Source organism: Drosophila persimilis, unplaced genomic scaffold, assembly GCF_003286085.1.
Source record: "Drosophila persimilis strain 14011-0111.01,24,50 unplaced genomic scaffold, DperRS2 tig00000124-arrow-pilon, whole genome shotgun sequence".
NCBI classification, from domain to species: Eukaryota; Metazoa; Arthropoda; class Insecta; order Diptera; family Drosophilidae; genus Drosophila; species Drosophila persimilis.
In genome coordinates, this window is record NW_020825294.1 from 12,030,017 (window position 1) to 12,051,386 (window position 21,370).

Sequence of the window (21,370 nt, forward strand, 5' to 3'; positions counted from 1 at the left end):
CATAAGGATGCGACAGCGCATCATTCAATAGCTCAGTCAATAATGTTTATCAAATGTCGAATGTGTGTAAGCCTCAAAGAGCTCTAAGACCCCAACAACTGCATTTATATACCTACATATGTGCGTACAAGAGCTAAGAATTCAGAGCCGCCAAATGAAGTCATAGTTAAAGGGATCAGAGAAGGTGGATTAAAGAGTATTATGTATTACATAAATTATTATAGTAGATACATTCGTTACACTTACCCATAACTGTTTAGTGAAGCTATATATATGTATATATTCGTATGTATAGGTATGTATATGTATTTATGTATGTGTGAATTACGAGTATGTTCGACGATGCCAAGCATCAATCGGTGTAAACCTGAAAGCGAAACCAAGCCATAAATATTGAAATTAAACTAGTTCCACACGAAAACAGAATCCCTTAGATTTGTAAGGAAGAGGTTTCTTAGTCCCCCAGGCCAATGCCTTCCTCGATGGTCGCTTCCTCGCTGTTGGCCAAAATCACTCCGTATGAGGGATTTTCGATGAGATGGACTTGCTGCTTGTCGCCGTTGCGACGACGACGCTGCAGCTCTCTAACGACCAGCAGCGGAGTCATCACCAGGGCCAGGCAGAGGAGGATGGCCAGGACTAGCATTGACCAGTGGAAGGCGAGGTGTTTGCCGGTGGATGCCATAGAACTGGTTTGATCCGACTCCGAACCCTCGCAGGTCTCCGGGGCCACGCACAACTGTCCCGGGATGCAGCCTTGAGAACAAATGGGTTCGCATTCGCTGGTGCTGGAAGGAAGCATCCTGTATCCATCAAGACAGACGCACGTTTCCGGCCTGAGGCACTCGGCATTGATGCACTGTTGCTCACATTGAGCTTGACAAATGTGCGGCTTGCTGGAGTTGGTCACCACGTGCCCCGGATTGCAGTCGCACTGGCCGGGGGCCGAGCAGCGGCCGTTTTCGCAGCGCGGTCGGCAGCTGGGGACGCACTGATAGTGGAGTCTGGTATCCTCGTAGCCTTCGAGGCAGGCGCAGCTGTTGGGCTCCACGCAGGTGCTGTTGATGCAGCTGGGGGAGCACTCGGGATCGCAGATGGAGCTGGAGCCGGCTCTCATTCGATAACCCTCGTAGCAACGACACTGGCCTGAGCCCTCGCAGTGGCTGTTGACACACTTCTGGGGGCAGTACGGCTGGCAGGTGCCGGTCGGCCAGCGCTTGTAGTAGCCAGAGTCGCACTGACAGATCTCCGGAGCGATGCAGCGGCCATTTCCGCAATCCTGGCTGCAAATTGGCTCGCAGACGCTCGACCCCAGGATGGGACTAGGTCGGTAGCCGGTAAAGCAGCGACACTCGTTGGGGGCCACACAGCTGCCGTGCACGCAGGGTCTCGTGCATATGGGTATGCAGTAGAAGGAGAGCAAGGCCTGGTAACCCTCCAGGCAGGTGCAAACTCCGGGATTGCTGCAGATGCCGTTCCGACAGCTTCGCGGGCAGAATGGCTCGCATTCCGTGATACTGCCATTCACGAAGATGTGGCCGGAGTTACAGGCGCACGTGTCCGGAGCGATGCAGTGCGAGTTGCTACCACAGGAAGGATTGCACGTGGGGGAACACCGATGCAGTGAGCTCTTGACAAACCCCTCGTGGCACTCGCACTGGCCGGGGGATCTACAGAACCCATTTTCGCAGCCCGCCCCACAGCTAGGCACGCACACATTGTGGGAGTCGTCGGCGAATGTATGGCCCTCAGAGCAAGCGCAATGACCAGGTGAGATGCAAGTGCCGTTAACACAGGCAGGATCGCAGAGTGGCGCGCAGCCAGAAGAAATGTGATCCGTAATGCGGGTGTACCCCTTTCTACAGGCGCAATGCTCCGGTAGTAGACATATCCCATTGCTGCAACCGCTCGAACAGACGGGATCACATTTCCAGGGCTGTGAAACTCGCTTCTCGTGTCCTGCATGGCACTTACACTCGTTAGGCCCCACGCAGTCGCCATTCAAGCACTGATCTTGGCAAAAGGGCACACATTTCTTCAACTCCTCGTCTCGCTGATAGCCGATGTTGCAGACACATGTCGCTGGGCTCGGGCAGTGTCCGTTCTCGCAGTCCACCGTGCAGATGGCCTCACACTCCGTCCGAGAGTCAGCGCGAAAGCGATACCCATCCCGGCACTGACACTCATCCGGCGCCACGCAGCTGCCATTGACACATGGATCGCCGCACTCTGGCTCACACACTGTGCGATTGTTCCGATTGGAAAAGCCCTTGCCGCACAGGCACACGTGGGGGCTGAGGCATCTGCCAGTAATCCCGCAATCCTCGCACTGGGGAACGCATTCACTGTGGGAGTACGAGTGGAAATAAAGCTTAAGTGAGGTGCGCAGCCAGCCGGTAGTTTCTCTACTCACGCATCTTCGTTGCGGAAGTATCCTTCGCAGCAGACCTCTTCATACGACATGTAAGTCTACGGAAAAACAAACAAAACGTGTGAATACAATAAACGTGCATATTCAACTTATAAGATACCAAAGGAACTTTAAATTAATCGAAGAGTAAATAGAAAAGAAGATCATCTGGAAGCTTACCCTAGATGCCTTCAAATAAATCACTTCAATTCACATCACTTGATTTACAAAGTTTTGGTTACCTCAGTTCTAGGTCTGCCCACCAAGGATCCACAGGTTCCAGTGCAATTGCTCAAGCCCTGATATTTTCGCATGGTTACCACGGTGCCCCGCATTTTCATTAGACTTGAAATTCATTAAGAGATGGACGTCAGTTAGAATGCAAATTACGCGATCCATAGATTTTTACTCACGGGACGCGATCGACACAGGCATAAACCTGCAGACCAACACCTGAGAGTATTATTAGCACAAGGCCCCACATATTAGGGAATTATGTTGTAGAAACACTGGACTAAACGCTCGAGGCAACTTCTCACTTTAAGATACACTTGACAAATGATCAGACAAGTGAGTTCTCAATTACATTAAGATGGACAAGCAATCCCGACACGAGCGCTTATCATCCTAGCTTTATATTTTTCTGCGTCTTTATGTACTCTATATATACATATATAGGACAGATACCCCATGTGCTATATGTGTTTATTGAACCCAAAGCAGAGATTGCGATACGAGTCCAAGTGCAGTCCACGCAAATTGAGATCCTTAACATTGAATACTCGTATGTAAATGACTTTTGAGGTCTCGCTTATCGTGCAATTTTAGCCACGGGCATGAGTATATAAAAATGCATATAAATAAGATTCCTGTATGAGACCCAAAATGGAAACATGATGTGAGTATACTTTGTCGCTTTGGTGCATCGACTTTGATTTAGTGATAAAATAATATTGAAATCATCTACAATTTACAATTTTGTGTCACGTTGATTGTGGTTTATTTCCACTCAAACGGCTAGACCGAAAAGGTTCCCAACTATTTTTCCCATTCCTATCGCAACCCACCATTTGTTACACGGGATTTTAAGGTTTTTGTATGAAGAATCTCCAAATATCCCTTAAAACATGTAAACATAATAAAGTTTGGTCTCTACTATTTGTGTGCAGAAAAAATTCCAGACAAACCCAACAAGTACATTGAGCCGTTACATCTGAGTTGTTTCTTCGCCTCGCATTCGAGTACGAGCCAAACATTGAGTATTACGCTCACCCGAATGCTGATTGTTGTTGGGGGTAAAGAATGTCTCCATTTTCGTGCGCTCAAATTCAAACATTCAGATATGTTCGTATGTGTTGTGTATGAGGAAAAAAACAACAACTTGAAAATAGACACCACCTGAACCATTAAGCGGCATGTTCATCGGCACAGATTCAATATCGAATCTGTTCCTGAAGTATATATTCAATTAATGCTTCAATATGACGTCGTTCGGAGCAACTGAAATTGCTCACAAACTGCGGAAATGGTTTGCGGGTCAGCTAGTAATTAATTATTTATTTAGTTTTTACTTTGAATTTTATGACCTCAATGACCGAACGCGACTGAGTAACTTTTCCGTTTTATTTCTGTTAATGAAATTCCAGCTGATTGTTTCCAACTAATCTTCCCACGCAGTAGCTTGAGAGGTCCATACATAATACTGCCAAGATATATACACACTTGATCATAATAATAGGTACACACATCTACGTAAACTTTAACATAACAAAAAGCAGTTGTGTTCAATATTTGAAACTTAAAATTAGTTCTCAATTATACCAATAGTATTTGTTTTTAATAAAATAAACTTTATTATATTATAGGATAATGTTATAAAAGAAAAGAGAGCAATTTGTACTTCAGAGTCAATGTCAGGCTGCTCAAAATAATAGGTACACTTCAAGTTTTGTTATGAAAAAAGGTTTTTTAACTGATTATTATTATTTTTTCGTTGCCTAAATGGGATTTATAGTTAATATCCGATGTATCCACCTTTATTTTTTGTCAACTTTGTAATTATTTTTGGCGTACTTGTAATAAGCGTCTGGCAGGTGTCTCATACCACAATTTTTGGTCGCCCACGAATAATTTTTGATTATTTGAAAATGAAAACTTAGCTAATTTTGTTTCGTAAATCTCCCCACAAGTTTTCGATTGGATTTAAGTCGGAAAATTTAGGAAGCCACTTTAAAACGTCTATTGTTTGGTCCTCAAAAAAGTTGGTCAAAAGCTTAGATGTGTGCCTTGGGTCGTTATATTACTTAAATACCCAATGGAAACTCATGTTTTCTTCAGCATAAGGTAGCAAAACTGTCTGCAATCTGGGTTTGTATTGCTCAGCGTCCATTCTGTTCGTTTTCAGGAAAAATGGACCTACGCCGTACCAGGATGAGCAGCCGCATGTCTTTAGCCTGCACCTCCATGTTTGAGAAATTTTTTGTTTGAAACATGGATCAAAATTCTTTCGTTTAGGGCTTCCTACATTGCTTTCACATTCATTCCCTAATAAATTTATTTTAGTTTCGTCGCTCCATAAAAGGCTTCTCCACTTTTTCTCTCCGGCGCATCCTGCGCAGTCTTTATGATCTTTAGCAAAAGTTTGCCCCATGGCTAAATTTTTTTGACGCGTAAGTGGGACCTTTCTTTCTATTCTCCTTGGAAGGCTGGCTTGTTGTAGCCGTCTACGGATCGTTGGAGCACTAACTTCTAGTGCAAAATCTGATGCAATAGCCTTTGACGACTTAAATGGGTCCTTATTCCTCAAAGAAAAGTATGTAGTGGTCAAGTGTTATGGTTGTTTTCTGTGGCTTTCCGCGAGTTTCCTGACTAGGTTTTAATTTTTAAAGCATTGTAACAAAATTATGGGACCTTTTCATTAATTTGGCAATGGCCCGAAGAGATTGGCCTTCTTTTTTCAGACTAAGAGCCAATTGGGCTGTACAATAAGACATTCGGCCTATTCTTGTAAGAAAAAAATAATTATTTGCTCATATTTAGACTGTTGTTTAATGAAATGGATGTTTAATTTGCCAAAAAGTCAAGAATTTCCGAATTATTCACTTGATATTCAAAATTTACTGACACTGTACCTATTATTTTGATCAGCCATAATGTGATGTCAACTCGCAATTTCGCTTAAAGCTCTGTTATTCGGCGGTTTCCCTGTTTCATTTTTTTGTCACGGAACTGCAATACATTGACAAATAAAACATACCAAACAAAATTTTGTTTTCAACACTTAAAGTACGATAAAACTAATTATTAATGAAAAGCTTCAAGGTGTACCTATTATTATGATCAAGTGTGTATATATATATATATATTAATTAATACTATACATATGCAACTTTATTATCATGCAAAACATTGTTCGGTAATGCGTTGTTAGGAAGAAAAATATTTTGTAAGGCACAGATAGGCAGAGAACAGCTATGGTCAGATAAGAGACTTCTTTTAAGTTGTGAAAATATAAAAAGATATCTGTGAAGACAGAGCTCCAAGAAAAGATTTACTTAAGGGATCAAGGTCGCTGGAAGAGTTTCTTTTTATCACTTCTCCTATTAAACAGTGCAATACCAGAACCAGGACACAAAGTATTACTGAGATAAAATCGAGTTCCTAATATTTGCGAGTGCAAAAGCATAGTTTATCTCGCATCCAACGGATGTGGCCGAATACGAATACCCGGAGATGCGAGAACTTGAATGGAAATCCCAGTTTGAGGGCTCAGTTCAATTCGGAACGTTGTACAGAACGCAGAACTGAACGCTTACTTGGAGATACGAGTGGGCCCAAGAATTATACTACAGTTGGAAAACATTGATCACCAAAGCCATGACTCACAATGTAGGTCTTGGGATGGGCTTGGTCCTGGCTGTTGGCTTCCTTTGTGCGGTTCGAGCCTATGATCCAAAGATCTGTACGAGCTTCGAGAATGTTCCGTACACGCGATCGGTTTACAGGTCTCGCCAGGAGCCGTATCAGAAACATTCCTTCTGGCAAGGCTGGCAAACCAAGTTTCGTACAGTATATGGATGGCAAAATGAAGTAAGTCCTGAATGGATTTCCAAACTACCCGGAAGTATCTAAAAATAAGAAGAAATTGTGCTATTTACCCATAGCCTTTATTAATCAAAAAAAAAAAAAAAAAAAAAAACAACGATGCATTTTGTACTTTTTGTGTAAACGTATTCTTTATGCTCTAAGTAAATCAAATATTAATAAAAGTTATTTTACACCCCCAGGTGAACTATAGAATTGAAACAAAACAGGCCTGCTGTGACGGCTACGAGGGATCTATCCAAAACTGCAAGCCCGTTTGCTCTGGAGGCTGCTCCGGAAACAGTTACTGCACCGCTCCGAATCAGTGTAGCTGCAAGGATGGATATGGCGGAGCCGATTGCGATCCCATTTGTTCCGACTGCGGCAAGAACGAGTATTGTCTGATGCCGGATCGCTGTGCCTGCAACGAGGGACACCAGAAGGTCCACAACGACGGCGAATGCCTGCCTGTATGCCCAGAGCCCTGTGGGAATTACAGCTTCTGTGCCGAGCCGGGAGTTTGCGAGTGCATCGACGGCTATACCAAGTCGGAGATCGACTCCACGTGTCAGCCCGTCTGTCTGCCCCAATGCGATCCCAACTCGTTCTGCCAGGAGCCGAACGTCTGCGTCTGCGAGAAGGGTTATCAGGCCGATGGGGAGGGCAAGTGCTTTCCCATATGCGACGCTGGTTGCGGTGAACACAGTCAGTGCGTGAGACCCGGAGTGTGCGAGTGCGAGGCCGGGTATTCCGGGGAGAACTGTCGGCCCGTTTGCTCCCAGGGCTGTCCCGAGTATAGCAGTTGCCTGTCACCCTCCGTCTGCATCTGCGATCCGGGCTATATCATGAAGGCAGACCGTTGCGAGCCGTACTGTCCCCAGCAGTGCTCGGACTATGCGCGATGCACGGCCCCTAACGTCTGCGAATGCTACCCCGGATATGTGGCGACCGGGGAAGACGGCAAGTGCGAGCCAAAGTGCAGCCAAGGCTGTGCCAACGGCTTCTGCTTCTCGCCGGAGGTTTGTGTCTGCAGCATAGGCTACCTGATGGGCCCCAACAAGACCTGCGAACCCCAGTGCAGTCTCAACTGCGTGCATGGACACTGCACCCACCCAGAGACGTGCTCCTGCGCAGCTGGCTACCGTTTCCAGGCGAACTCGCAGCATATTTGTGAGGCGGTTTGCGCGAATGGTTGTAAGCACGGTGATTGCGTGGAGCCGGACATCTGTCTCTGCCACGTGGGCTACCAGCCGGTGGCCAACGAATCTGGCATCGTGGTCTGTCAACCCGTCTGTCAAACCCCATGTGCGAAATCTACATGCACTGGACCGGACCATTGTAGCTGCCTGGAGGGTTACGTGCACATCTCCCCCTCCACTTGCGTACCCCACTGCAGCAAGGGCTGCCAGTTCGGGGACTGCGTGGAGCCAGAGGTGTGCACCTGCCGGCCTGGCTATGAGCAGACAGACGAGGGGTGTAGGCACCAAACTACCTCCACCTCTGCGTCCTTTGCGGACCCTACATCTACTACGACCTCCATACCTCTCGATGGCTCAACCTCCACCGCTGCTGTTTCCTTAGCTGGCCTTCTTCAAATTCCAGTCCCAAACTGTTCTAGGGATTGCCTCTGCTGGAATGAGTATGACGAACTGGGTCCACTGAACAACGCCAAGTGTGTCAACGTTTGTGTGGATGATCATGACAAGCCCTGCCTGGATCTATTGAAGTGCCGCTGTGATCCCGCAAGTGGACAACTAGTATGTGGCGGAAATGAGGACTACAGCTCCGAGGTAGCGCGCTACATATGCAAGGTGCTCAAACCCGAGGAGGCCGCGCAGCAAGAGAAGAATGATGCCGCCAAGGCCGAATCCAGCATAGCCCAGACAACAAGCTTGGAGTCATCCAGCTGGCTCTCTGGAGTGGGGTGGTGCATCGCTGTCGTCGTTCTTGTGGCCATCGTAGCCACAGCCGTTAAATGCTATCCAAAGTATTACCCCAGACGTGTTTACCAACCCGATGAAGCCATTTACGTGAATGCTCATTAGAATAATAACTTTGTTTTGCTAAAACTAAATACATACGTATTTATATATAATTATCGAATGATTAATTAAGTTTTTTCATTCCCGCGAATGTAGATGGATCTCAGATAACTGCCACTTCGGCTTGTATATTTGAATTTATTATATAACTGTCTAATCCTATTCCCTTTTGGGGAGTGCATAAATAAAGAATTCGGTAATAAAATAGGTCTCTTCCCTCCTAAACAGGAATACACATTGTGGATGGTTCATGGTAGCTAAAGCCCGGATCACAGATACATCGGTTCCGACTGACACACACTCCATTGCTGCACTTTCTGCGGTGAGTAAAGAGTAAGTGAAGTGAAAGGCGTACCAGTATATTGCACCACTAAGAGTACTCACTGATAACAGTCGGTTTGACAGACCCCATCCTTCAGCATGTATCCCGGTCCGCACTCGCACTCGTTGTTGTCCCTGCAGAGGCCCCCAATGCCGCAGTCCGGCTCGCAGACCGGTTGACAGCCATCGTCAGTCAACTGGTACCCCTTGGAGCAGCCACAAACCTCGGGCTCCGTGCAGTTATGGCGCTGGCTGTTGCCACAACCGCTGCTGCAGATAGGCCGGCAGAAGCGCCTCGTTTCGTCCAGCTTGTAGCCAGGATCGCAGAGGCAGCTGCCGTCGAGGAAGCAGCGGCCGTTCTGGCATCCCAGCGGACAGGCGAAAACGCAGTCCCCGTTGTCGTTCTTCACAAATCCCTCGTAGCAGTCGCATTCTCCTGGAGCACGGCAGCTTCCGTTCTGACACCCGCATAGGGGACGGCACTGGGTCACTCCCAGCAGGCGGCTGGCGGAGTAGCCAGTACAACAGACTTCGATCAGCGATAGCTTGTTGGCCAGGTCTGACTGAATGGTGTTGGCGTGCGGGTACTTTGGGGCCGTTTCGGGACTGAAGCAGTGGGTGGGGTAGTAAAAATGTACTCGTTTTAATCACGCAGAATGCGACGCTGCATCTACTTACGGCACCCAAATGCGGCACTTGTGCTGCTCCCTGTCGAATAGCGTCTCGTGGGAGCGGACCAGGTACTCACGCCGCTTTGGCTGCTGTTCCAAGGGCCTCAAAACCTCATAGTTGGCTCCCCCAGGACGGTTGAAAAGCGGCTGGGAGGGCGACTGTTGTCTATTGGACGAATAGCGACGTCCGAATTGACTTGGATCCTGAGACTGGGGACGCCTAGGGTCGTAGCGATTCGGGCCATCATACTCCGAGTAGTTGGGCACATTCGTTTGGGTAGGGGGCAGGCCCAAAACCAGGCAGAGAAGCAGCAGGCCCAGATGTTGGCTCGTCTCATGTAACCACATTTCCCGTATATTCTTCTTTAATTGTTTGCTGTTTACGTTCCTCGCAATACGCTTGCTAAAATCCTACTAATGTGCCTGAGATTAGCGAGCTCTCCGCCTACCCAGAGTTGGCTCGTGGGCTTATCAGTTTAGGGTCTCTGGAAAGCCTAGGCGAAATAGAGCGGAATTCGGTTGTGGTTTTCGAGATGATTAGGAAACAATAAATACAATTACGTTACAGATGAAGGAGAGGCGTCTGATTGATGTATATAGGGATAGAAAATGTCATCTTAGATCTTTTGCTTGATCCCCTTCTAACCCTTAGCCAAGATCCAAATTCCACAAAAAAAAAAAAAACCTCATCGTCCAATATTCTAAAATATAACTGCAATAACATCCAGAAAACAATTTATACGAGTTGCTCCTTATGCTTCGAAAATGTGTATTTTACTGTGTATCCCACGTCCGCGTAGTTTTGCAATTCAAGTAATTGTTTCTATATTGTTTATATATACTCGTATTCATTTGATCAATAAAACAAGTAGAAGTACCTTAATTAGCTGTGAAATGCCATACAACAATCTATACTTCGGCGCAGTTCACTCTTTCACTTGACATACATACTCGTACATGAATTGCCCCGCATCGTGGCTCTGGATCAATCTCTCTCCCGGTCCTCAGCACAGACCAAAGCTCTCGTATTTCAATTAAAAGTCAAGCCCGCTTATCTCAGCCTCTGGCCGCGATTAAGACGCTGACTGACCCAAGTGAGTCGTCGGTGCCGGAACAGTCGGCAATCGCGACTTGAACGCTTCGGTAACTCGCCCAACAAGGCTGAAATGTCGCAGCTTTTGCGTACGTTGGGTATCCAATCGGTACTGCTGGTTGTGTTCCTCTGTCTGCTGCAGGCCATGGAGCTACAGCTGCATGAGCAGCAACTGCAGCAGCAGCAGGACGACCAAGCGCGCCTCAGGGATCAGCAACTGAGGCAGCAGCAGCAGCGCGAGCAGCAGGCACAGCAGCGGCGCCACTCCTCGACGACCACCAGTCGAAAGCCCTTCATAATTCCCAATGGCCTGTCGCTGCCTCGACGAGGAGAACATCCGGACAAGTGCTACCGGGAAGTTCCGTGAGTAGGTTTTTTCGTAGCAGATCGCGAAATATTCAGATTTATTTGTTTATTGCCGTTTTCGGATGTACTCATATACTCATGCACCCACTACTCACTCCTTTGATTAGGGCTGTCTTCTTTCAGTACGACAAGGAGGTGAAGATCGTGGGCAACAGCACCACCAACCCCCACTTCAATGTGATCGAAGTGTGCTGCAAGGGGTGGCGGCGCTACGAGTACGATTGGAGCAAGTGCGTCCCCGACTGCGACGATCGGTGCCAGGAGAACGGGTTCTGTCTGGCCGGCGGGATTTGCCAGTGCTTTGACGACTTTGTGCTTAACTACCGCAACAACTGTGTGCCGACCTGCCCACTGGGATGCCCCCATGGTCGCTGCTATCTGAACGGGACCTGCCTCTGCGATAAAGGCTACGAGCTGGATGGGTCCCGACTCTTCTGCCAGCCGCAATGTAATCAGACCTGTGGACACAACGAGGTCTGTCTGGAGCCTGGAAAATGCTCCTGTGCCGAGGGCTTCGTCAGGGGTTTGCGCGAGTCGGCGGCCTTGGGCTGTCAACCCATCTGCATTCCCGACTGCGGGTACGGACACTGCGTGGCTCCGAATCAATGCGAGTGCTTTCCCGGCTACCACAAACGCATCAATGGCACCTCCTGCGAAAACGGTTTCTATAAGTAAGTGTTGGGAGGGAAACGCGAACGACCCACTGAATAAGCCATATAAATTTCTCTCATATAAATATCAAGTGTGAGTTTTAATTGCACCATTTCTTAGCTACTTATGTCCGTCCGAATCTCCGACATATGAGGTGTTTTTCACACTTCTTTGACTTATTTTGGTATCCTAAGTTCCAAAAATTATTACGCTGATGATGTGGGAGAAAGTGAGAAATATTTCTCAGCATTTTCATCGCGATTTCTATAATTGTTGGTTATTTGAAGATTCTTTCGAAAGTTTGAAACTTACAGTAATTTTATGGAACCAGTATCAACAAAGGCTTTATCTTTTTGACAATTTTGACTCTCCATCCAGGCGCTGCGAGAATGGCTTCCGTGCGAACGAGACCACTTGTGTCTGCCAGAACGGATTCCGGTACGACAATAATACTGCCAGCTGCCTGCCCGACTGCGGAGACAACTGTGAAAACGGAGTCTGCATCTCCCCGGGAAACTGTCGCTGCTTCAACGGATATGTGCGGAACCGGGAGAAGTGTGAGGCCGTCTGCGATCGAGGCTGTGGCTTTTATGGCAAGTGCATTGCTCCAAATGTGTGTGGATGTGCCATAGTGCCCGGACCAGAGACTAGTTATCAGAAGTGTGCGATGGGACTGTGCAGCTCCCTGGGGCGGTGTCGCTGTCTGGAGGGGAAGGTGCGGTTCATTGACAAGTGTATGTCGCCGGACACGGTCACCACCTATGCCTCGGTGGATCCAACGCGGGCGAATAGCTCCCTAATCCTGGAGTTCGAGCTCCTACTTGGCAGGCACTTCATCTTGGGCGGAGCCGAGAGGTTCCACAACTCGATGTGGTGGCTGTGAGAGGAGCGCGTTGCTACATGGACTGATAAGAGTTTATGTTCTCCTCGAAGTCACTCTATTTTCCGTATACTCTCTCCCACTTTTTCAGTCACAAAGAAAATTGTAATAAACATTGAAATATTTCTCAAATAGAGTGGGCTTATCAGTATCAGTGGGCTCATGCACAATCGTACCTCCATATGCGTACATGCATACATATGGGTCGTGTAGCCCCCTATGAGCGACGCCCCTGCTGTATTGTCTATTTTAAAATAGTACGAGTAATTATCTATTCATGAACATAGACAATTTCTTTCTCCATACACATAAAAGCCGAGCCTGACTGGGAAGACAATTTAGTAGCTCGGAGACACTTGCGATCGCAGCGCTGACGATCATTGCCATTCACGGCCCCATTCACAATTGTAGAGCTGAACGAAATGCACTTGAAATCCCCACTGATTGGCCTTCTTATCGTCTGCCTAGCGATTGAGCGACCCTCGCCCACTGCCGCTCAGTTCTGGCTAAAGCTGCCCGAACAGAACTGGGAGCGTGAGATGCTGGCCACACGAGACTCCGGCGTCTGCTACAAGGAAGAGATGTAGGCTTAGGCCTCTCCCAAAGTTCCCACAACGAGTCTCACATCACATCAATTATCTTGCAGGGTGGAAACCATCAACCCGAATGCGAGACTCCGTCAGATCTCCTACTGCTGCGAGGGCTACGTGAACCATGGCAGCCCACAGAACCTGAAATGCCAGCCCATCTGTACCGAGGATTGTGCGCACGGCCTGTGCCTCTCGCCAGGCTACTGTGAGTGTGCTCCGGGCTACTATCGGGAGGAGCGGCGGTGCAAGCAGATGTAAATCGATGTTATAGAGACGTTAAGAATAGCAAAAACCAATGATCTATTTCAACAATTGTCGAATCTGTTCATCCGTTCACCCGAAATAAAAACAAGTACTACTTTTCATAAATATTCTTAATTTTTCCGATACCCTGCAAATCACCTTTGCAATACACCTCGTTACTCAAAGAGCAGAAGGGTATATAAGATACGTGTAGATGTATAATGAAAAAGGAAGAAGGAAGCGTTACCGACCCCATAGACTATATACTTTCATATATTCTTGATCAGCCGAATCGATTAACGTCTTGTTCTTAGACTATAGGAGCTGGAGCAACCAAAATCTGGGCTATCCATAATTTTTAAGATCATAATAGGAATTTATCATATCTAATAAAATATAATATGTTATGCGGAAATGCTCGGATAATTACTTTATCCAGAATAAAGAAAACAATTTCTTGTGGCTGAGTCCATACGGAGATTATTTTCGATCCGGTGAAAAAGGAAAGACGAAGTGCAGGAATATATTGTACTTATAAGTAGAGTAGTGGCAAGAGTCACAACGTTTCGATTGGTTCATTATAAAATAGTACATACATAAATCTTCTTTAAGCCCAAATGGGGTACAAATTTCTAACATCTATGGTGCATATATTCTGTGGAACTCGCTTAAATGTTCAAAGCCGATCAATCATAGTCATTTGTTGCTGACTTTTCGTGGAACTGCTCACAAATGTTTAACAGTAGGCAGTAAGCAAGAGCAAACACAAATTGTTAATTATCAATTTATTTTACCATAAAGCTATTCATCTGTTCAGCTACTGAGAGTAAACCTTCGTTCTGGCTGCCCCACTGATAGCCCAATGGCGAGGTGCTGATTAGGGGACGGGCAAGAGGTCGCTGGAGGCGATTTGCGACTCACAGACTCAGCTTTCGCATTAGAGCCCGTTTATTGTGAGTCGATTAGTCGAAGTGCAACAGCAGACGCCGACGGACGTGGGCGCATAAGTACGTACTTAAAAATTGTAATACGGGAAAAAAGTGACATCACCATGAGGTCATCGTGTAAGATACTCGTCCCGACTCTTCTGCTGGCCATCTGCTCTCTTGGCCAGACACAGTTCAAGACGGCGGGCATTAAAACGCGTCAGCCGCCTTCGGGGAATCTTCAGCTTTCGGGCAATGCCAGTGAGTACAACCAGACGGGCTACGGGTGGAACAGCTACAACCAGAGCACCTACGGCTGGAATGCCAATGCGCAGAACCAGACAAGCCATGGATGGAGCGATTTCGTCCCCGCCGAGACCTATCAGCCCGCAACTTCGCCTCCCCTGTACGGACACTACGTGCAGCCGGTTGGACCCCCAGTGACACGGGCCCCACAGGTTCTGGACGAGACGGCGCTGTTCATCAACAAGACCCGATCGGCCATGGCCAGCGGTGTGTGCTATAAGGAAGTTCCGTAAGTCGGGGAATAACTTTTACTACGAGCAGAAGAAACAACCTTATAATTAAACTAAAGACTAATGATTATCGAAAGAAATCGAAAACAAGGCCAACAATTAAAACAGTGAACTAACGACCTCGACATCCTCCACTGGCCTGATAATGAAGTGCGCCTCGGCCCAATCTGTGTGTCGGGCAAAGGCAAATAATAGAACAAACTCGGATTCAAACGACGTATGCAAAGTCGCAAGCAATTCAAGTGATATGATGCAACGATACGAAAGGAATGCAGTCGATTAGCTCTGTACGAATGGAGCTTTAAATATTCTAGAAAAGGCTTTAAAAATGTTTTTTTCTGGGCACTTCTTACTAAAACTTACAACGAACTATTGCATCCATAAACGAGGGGGAACGTTGTGAGTTGCTGCGGACACCGCAACTCTACAGTTATACCCGATACTTAGTCAGTATGGCTCTCCTCCTCCTCCAGACGCCGCTAATATTAAACGACACGACAAAGAGTGCGTGCAAGAGAGACAGAAAATCAGTCTGAGCGTGACGTCGGGCCTTGCGTAGCCACTGCAAATTGATTTGTTCCTTTTGGCTATAAAAATGATCTGATCTGATAGATATGATCATTATATATGATTCTGCGTTTTTAGTTTTCTCGTATCCTCAATATTGTGGATGCAACAGTTTTTCGTCCTTTGTGGGGGCGGAAAGAAGTGGGGCGAAATTCTGAGGTGTACGTTTTATAGTGAGATCTAACAGAAGTGCGGATACCAAATTTGGTTAATCTAGCGATAATAGTCTCTGAGATTTGTGGATGCCCCAGATTTTCGTCCTTTGCGGGGCGGAAGGGGTGTGGCGAAATTTTGACACAAAACGGTCAAGGTCCGATATCACAGAAGTTTGTATACCAAATTTGGTTGCTCTGGCTCTTATAAGTTCTGAGTTCCTGGAACTCATATTTTGCAATTGGCAAAACCGACCATGAAACCTGTTTGTTAGAGAGAGACAGAGCGAGAAAGAATGAAATTGTTTTCTTGATTCTGGCTATAATAATTATACGATCTGGTTTAGATTTTGCACTCGAGAAGATGTAGTCATCTTCTAAGATTCTGCGTTTTTAGTTTTCTCGTATCGTCGAATTTCGCCCTTTGTGGGGGCGGAAGTGGGCAGGGCAAAGTTTTGAAATATTCTTGTAGCAGTGACATATCAGAAAAGTCTGGATACAAAACATCGCTGCTCTACCTCTTATAGTCTTTGAGCACTACGCGCTGAAGGGGACGGACAGACTGACATGGCTCAATCTACTCGGCTATTGATGCTGATCAAGAATATATATACTTTATGGGGTCGGAAACGATTCCTTCTGGACGTTACACACATCCACTTTTACCACAAATCTAATATACCCCAATACTCATTTTGAGTATCGGTTATAATTACCATAATTACCATTTGCGATGAAAAATAAATTATTATTATGTTAGAAAGGACGGCGTCGTGAATGATTTGTTTGTTCAAAAGAATCTATGAAAGCTTGAAAAATTAGGTACATACATGGAAATTTTGAATATTTATCTATAAGATAAGTGTTTTTCACACCTTAAAGCAATCACCATTGACCATTGACTCTATAAGCCACTCATTTGGAAATTTTGAGTTTTCATAATCGTAACCTACGTTTTTTAGGTGGGCTGTTCACACACATTTAATTTCAATCGAAAAGTATCGATGTGTCGATTAGTTTCCAGGATACGTCCTGTGCCTAAACAATCGATTATCCCTTTCAATCCGAATTGCTTTTCGATTTACAGAACCGCTTCTCTTCTGCGCAATTCACGGGAGAGGTTCGTTGGCAATGGGACCACCCCGGACATGAGCAGTGTTCAGGTGTGCTGTGAGGGATACGAGCGCAACCCGCACATCTATCGAAAATGCGACCCAATCTGTGCGGACGATTGTCCAAACGGAATCTGCACGGCACCCAACACGTGTGTCTGCATTCCCGGCCACGTTCGAACGAGCGAGGGCAAGTGCATCTCCACCTGTCCACTGGGCTGCGGCAACGGAGTTTGCGACGAGCGCAACGAATGTCAGTGTCGGGAAGGATACTCCCTGGATCCCCTGAGCCGCAAGTACTGCCAGCCGGAGTGCAAGCAGGGCTGTGCCCAAGGACGCTGTGTGGCTCCCAACAAGTGCGAGTGTCTGCAAGGCTATCGCCAGGCTCCCGATGGGCGCTGTGAGCCCGTCTGCGACAACTGCGACAACGGGCAGTGCACGGCCCCTGGCCATTGCACCTGCAAGGCGGGCTACCTCAAGCTGCAGGGACGCTGCGAGCCCATCTGCGAGCAGTAAGTGGGCCTACGCACATATCCATAGGGAGAATAATCACGTTTGTCCCTTTAGACCCTGCAAAAATGGACGCTGCATTGGCCCGGACATCTGCGAGTGCGCGCATGGCTTCGAGTGGGATCGTAAGTCAGCCGAGTGTCTGCCGAAGTGCGATGTACCCTGCCTCAACGGAGTCTGCGCGGGCAACAACCAGTGCGAGTGCAACCCGGGCTACGTGCGGGACGAGCACCAGCGGTATATCTGCCAGCCCCATTGCCCCCAGGGCTGTCCCAATGGCTACTGCAGTGCCCCCAACTTCTGCATTTGCCGGCCAGGATTCATCAAGAGCGGCATAAAGGGCCGTCAGAGCTGTACGGCTGTCTAGTACCTCAGTAAAATGGCTATATGTGCACTGATTTAAATTACGTTTTTTTCCACACATATTTTCTTGATTTATTTTATTTTTTTATTTGGTTAGCTGTTAATAAGCTCAAACAAAACGGCAGACAAAAAAAGTTTAATATACATTGTTGCGTGACCTTCCATCCATGGCCACAATTATTAGTTATAGATGGAATTATGAATTATGAAGTCTAGTGTAAGTTAGGCTAGGGCAAAGCGGGAGCGCAATAAAAGCTCGCTCTCTCGCTCTTGGCGAATTCGCCCCGCTTTGCCACCGTAGGATAGCTAGAGTAAGAGATTGAATTGTGAAGAAACTTTAGTTGTTCGCCAACCTTGAAATAGATCGAGCGTATCAAGTTTTTCGCCCCGCCAAATAAATAATTTAAATTACAGCCACCCAAAGTTTTCGGTAACTGATTAGAAAAACTCTTCTAATTTTTCATGGCGCCCCCGGGTGGACTGTAAAGTGAATTATAGGCAACAAAAAACAAGTGACAGTGACACAAGAAATTGCAGTATACATATGCAAACATATTCGTTGCCCGCGTCGTGTGTGTGTGCAATCGGCAATCAATTTTTGTAAAATATCATCGCGTCGGTCGCGCCAACAATAATTTTTGTGCAATTCTGCTACCGCCGAGGGATGCCCTGCGAAAAAGACAGGAAAGTAGCAGTTGGATTCAAAAATCCAAAAGAGGAATCAGAGGTATTTGTGCAGAAAATTGAAGGCTGAGCTAAAGACATTCAGATCTTTCTTTGAGGTGTCTTGTGCTGAATACATTGCACATCGCCTTCAATTCTAGGCACAGACGTATGATACATATATAGTAGAGCTTGATTGCATGCATTTTGTTATTAATTGCATAAATATAACTAAAAACATAAATACATACATACATATCGACCCAAACAGACATACATATGTGAACCGCTATTTGGACGCAACAGTTATACATATGTACATACATACATACATCTTTCGTTTACTGCAATCACTGTCAACGCCCCCCCCCCCCCCCCCCATTTTATTTTGTTCTACCTTTCTCGTCGTTAGAACAAAGTTTGTTCGTTCGTTCACCCAAGCCACGGCGTATAGAAAATATCCACACATACATACAAGCAGCAGCACCGGTGCATTATTTCGTTTTCGCTTTCGCTTCTCCACTGCTGCTTGCGTTGTATTTGTTGGGAGAATTTTCGTTGCCGCTCTTGAGCTTAACGGTGCGCCAAGTGACGTGCTACCCTACATCCAACGGGTATATTGTTTTCGGCTGTTACTTGCCAAGTGACGCGCTACCCTGTATCTAACGGGTATATTGTTTTCGGCTGTTACTTGCAACAACTCTTTCCCTTGATACCTCGTGCATCGACATTCAATTAAAATTCGTTTTCGATTATCGTTCTCGTTCAAAAATTTAAAATTAAAAAAAAAAAAAAAAAAAATATTAATAATAAATATATAAATAAAAACACAACCATTATGGCAGAAAAAAGTAAACCCACTCTTGAAGACTTAAAGATTAAGCTCAAAAGTAGAGTAAAAAGCATTCGCCGCTTAGAGGATCGATTAGATCAAGGGTCGATTCCTTTGCAATTACCGGAATTACAATGTAGATTAGATTGTTTGAATGCTTCAATTGAAAAGGCTAACCATTTGCAGGAGCAAATCGAGGATATAACAGGTGATGATGCATATGCAGCCGAGTTGGAAGAGCTGATAATTGTCACCAAAGGAAAGATAATGTCGCTTATCGCCGCCTTTGATGCAGCAAGCGAGACGAAGCCAGTGTCTTCTTCAGCCCCAACTCATGCTAGACTTCCGAAATTGGCATTACCCAAATTTAGTGGTAAACACTCGGAATTCAAAAATTTCATTAGCCTTTTTGAAAGACTAGTCCATAGCGACAACAGCATACCGGTGATCGAAAAATTTAATCATTTGATTTCGTGCCTCTCTGATGAAGCATTAGGAACAATAAAGGCGTTCCAAGTCACCGAGGCAAATTATGAAAAGGCCATGGCTGGCCTAAAACGAGTGTATGACAACGATTATTTGATTTTCACGAATAATATTTCCACATTGTTCAATCTGCCGAGAATGTCGCATCAATCTGCATCATCTCTAAGAACTCTAATCGATACTGTTTCGTCGATTTACGGATCGTTACTGTCGATCGGAGATGATACAACAATTTCGAATGCAATGCTCATTCATCTCGTTTTAAACAGAGTCGACCCAGTGACGAAACAAAAGTGGGATGAACAGCTTACTTATGAGAAGTTGCCGCTTTGGTCCGACTTTGAGAAAGTCTTGAATCGTCGATACCAGCATCTGTCTGCTGAAGAATCGACCAAGCCAAGGCAAGACAAAGTCATGCCAAGCAAGCAACATAATCGCAGTTCATTTGCTTGTTCTTCCACTTCCACCAACAGTAGAACTCAGCAAACTTGTAGCTACTGCAATTCAGGAGACCATGTAGTGTCAAATTGCCCTTCATTTTCGCGTCTCTCGGTGATGCAAAGGTTTGAGTTTGCTAAGTCGGCATCCCTATGCATTAATTGTCTGCGAAAAGGCCACGCTGTTGTAAAATGCAAAGCCAATAAATGTCGAGTGTGCAGCCGCTCACATCATACATTATTGCATCGATACACAGTGTCGGCTAATAGTCTCGCGTTGCCACCACCCCAAGAGAGTCCTTCTCCTCCATCAAATCAGAATCAACCTTCCACGTCACATGTTTTGCATGCGACAGCGTTGGACAGGGTAATTCTGGCTACGTCGATCGTAAGCGTCCGAACTAAGAGCGGTGAACACATTCTGGCCAGAGCTCTGCTCGACTCTGGATCACAAACAAATTTCATTACCGAGGACCTCGCTAATCGCTTACAGATCCGTAGAGAGGAGTCCTGTATTAACTTGCTTGGAATTGGTGAATCTAATTCCCAAGTAAAGGATAAAATACACACAGTGGTGAAGTCGCGAATAAATGGTAGTGAGTTCTCCTTTGATTTTTGGATCCTGAAATCAATTTCAGGTTATCACCCTGACCAGTCAGTGAATGTGACTGACTGGCGAATCCCAGAGAACCTACCACTGGCAGACCCTTATTTCTACAAGCCACAAAGAATAGATATGTTAATTGGAGCAGAATCGTTCTTTGAATTATTAGCTGTTGGTCAAATTAAACAAGGTCCTGACTTTCCAACTCTTCAGAAAACCCTTCTTGGTTGGGTTGTGTCGGGAAAATATGTTTCCAGGAGTTCTGCTCCTCAAATTACAAACAGTTTGAGTTGCAGTGAAGAGTTGCTAGTATCCATCGATAGGACCTTGAAAAAGTTTTGGTCACTGGAAGAAATGCCATCTACCAAGAAAATTGCCACACCTGAGCACAAGCTATGTGAAGAACACTATCGTAAGACGACTCAGGTACTATCATCAGGTCGGTTCGAAGTAAGGCTCCCGTTTAAATCAGATCCAAATTGTTTAGGAAACTCCTTTGAGGTTGCGAAACGGCGGTTTTTGTCGCTTGAAAGACGATTGCATCGTGACCCTGAGTTGAAGAAAATGTACTTGGAATTCATGGAAGAGTACCTCTCCTTAGGTCATATGTCTCCTACTGACAATACGATTCCGTCTACTCCACACTACGTAATCCCTCATCAGTGTGTTCTGAGGCCCCAAAGTACGTCTACCAAGCTCCGAGTCGTGTTCGATGCTTCGTCCAAGACGTCCTCACAGGTGGCCTTAAATGACATTCTGATGGTGGGACCTACCATTCAAGAGGAATTATACTCGACACTGCTCCGTTTCCGTCTGCACAGGTTTGCCCTGA

The 21,370-nt window shown here is 46.1% G+C and overlaps 4 protein-coding genes across 4 annotated transcripts; 2 read left to right on the forward strand and 2 right to left on the reverse strand.

Moving 5' to 3' along the window:
* Nucleotides 1-270: 270 nt before the first annotated feature.
* Nucleotides 271-2,878, reverse strand: LOC6598104 (multiple epidermal growth factor-like domains protein 10). The gene is made up of 4 exons (XM_002023210.2): nt 2,824-2,878; nt 2,653-2,755; nt 2,414-2,469; nt 271-2,345 (listed from the first exon to the last, which is right to left on the reverse strand). Exons 2-4 carry the CDS (start codon nt 2,749-2,751, stop codon nt 455-457), a joined length of 2,046 nt encoding a protein of 681 aa, XP_002023246.2. The 5' UTR covers nt 2,752-2,755; nt 2,824-2,878; the 3' UTR covers nt 271-454.
* A 3,329-nt stretch (nt 2,879-6,207) lies between these two features.
* LOC6598103 (multiple epidermal growth factor-like domains protein 11) lies at nt 6,208-8,596 on the forward strand. Its single transcript, XM_026987756.1, has 2 exons — nt 6,208-6,499; nt 6,697-8,596. The coding sequence occupies exons 1-2, from the start codon at nt 6,287-6,289 to the stop codon at nt 8,536-8,538; spliced, it is 2,055 nt and encodes a 684-aa protein (XP_026843557.1). The 5' UTR covers nt 6,208-6,286; the 3' UTR covers nt 8,539-8,596.
* A 32-nt stretch (nt 8,597-8,628) lies between these two features.
* Nucleotides 8,629-9,932, reverse strand: LOC6598102 (cell death abnormality protein 1). The gene is made up of 3 exons (XM_002023208.2): nt 9,535-9,932; nt 8,920-9,462; nt 8,629-8,852 (listed from the first exon to the last, which is right to left on the reverse strand). The coding sequence occupies exons 1-3, from the start codon at nt 9,873-9,875 to the stop codon at nt 8,756-8,758; spliced, it is 981 nt and encodes a 326-aa protein (XP_002023244.1). The 5' UTR covers nt 9,876-9,932; the 3' UTR covers nt 8,629-8,755.
* A 742-nt stretch (nt 9,933-10,674) lies between these two features.
* On the forward strand, nt 10,675-17,576 carry LOC6598101 (fibrillin-1). Its single transcript, XM_002023207.2, has 9 exons — nt 10,675-10,983; nt 11,094-11,657; nt 12,016-12,516; nt 12,897-13,100; nt 13,164-13,361; nt 14,152-14,176; nt 14,246-14,811; nt 16,619-17,155; nt 17,211-17,576. The coding sequence occupies exons 1-9, from the start codon at nt 10,694-10,696 to the stop codon at nt 17,518-17,520; spliced, it is 3,195 nt and encodes a 1,064-aa protein (XP_002023243.2). The 5' UTR covers nt 10,675-10,693; the 3' UTR covers nt 17,521-17,576.
* The last annotated feature ends 3,794 nt before the right edge of the window (nt 17,577-21,370 follow it).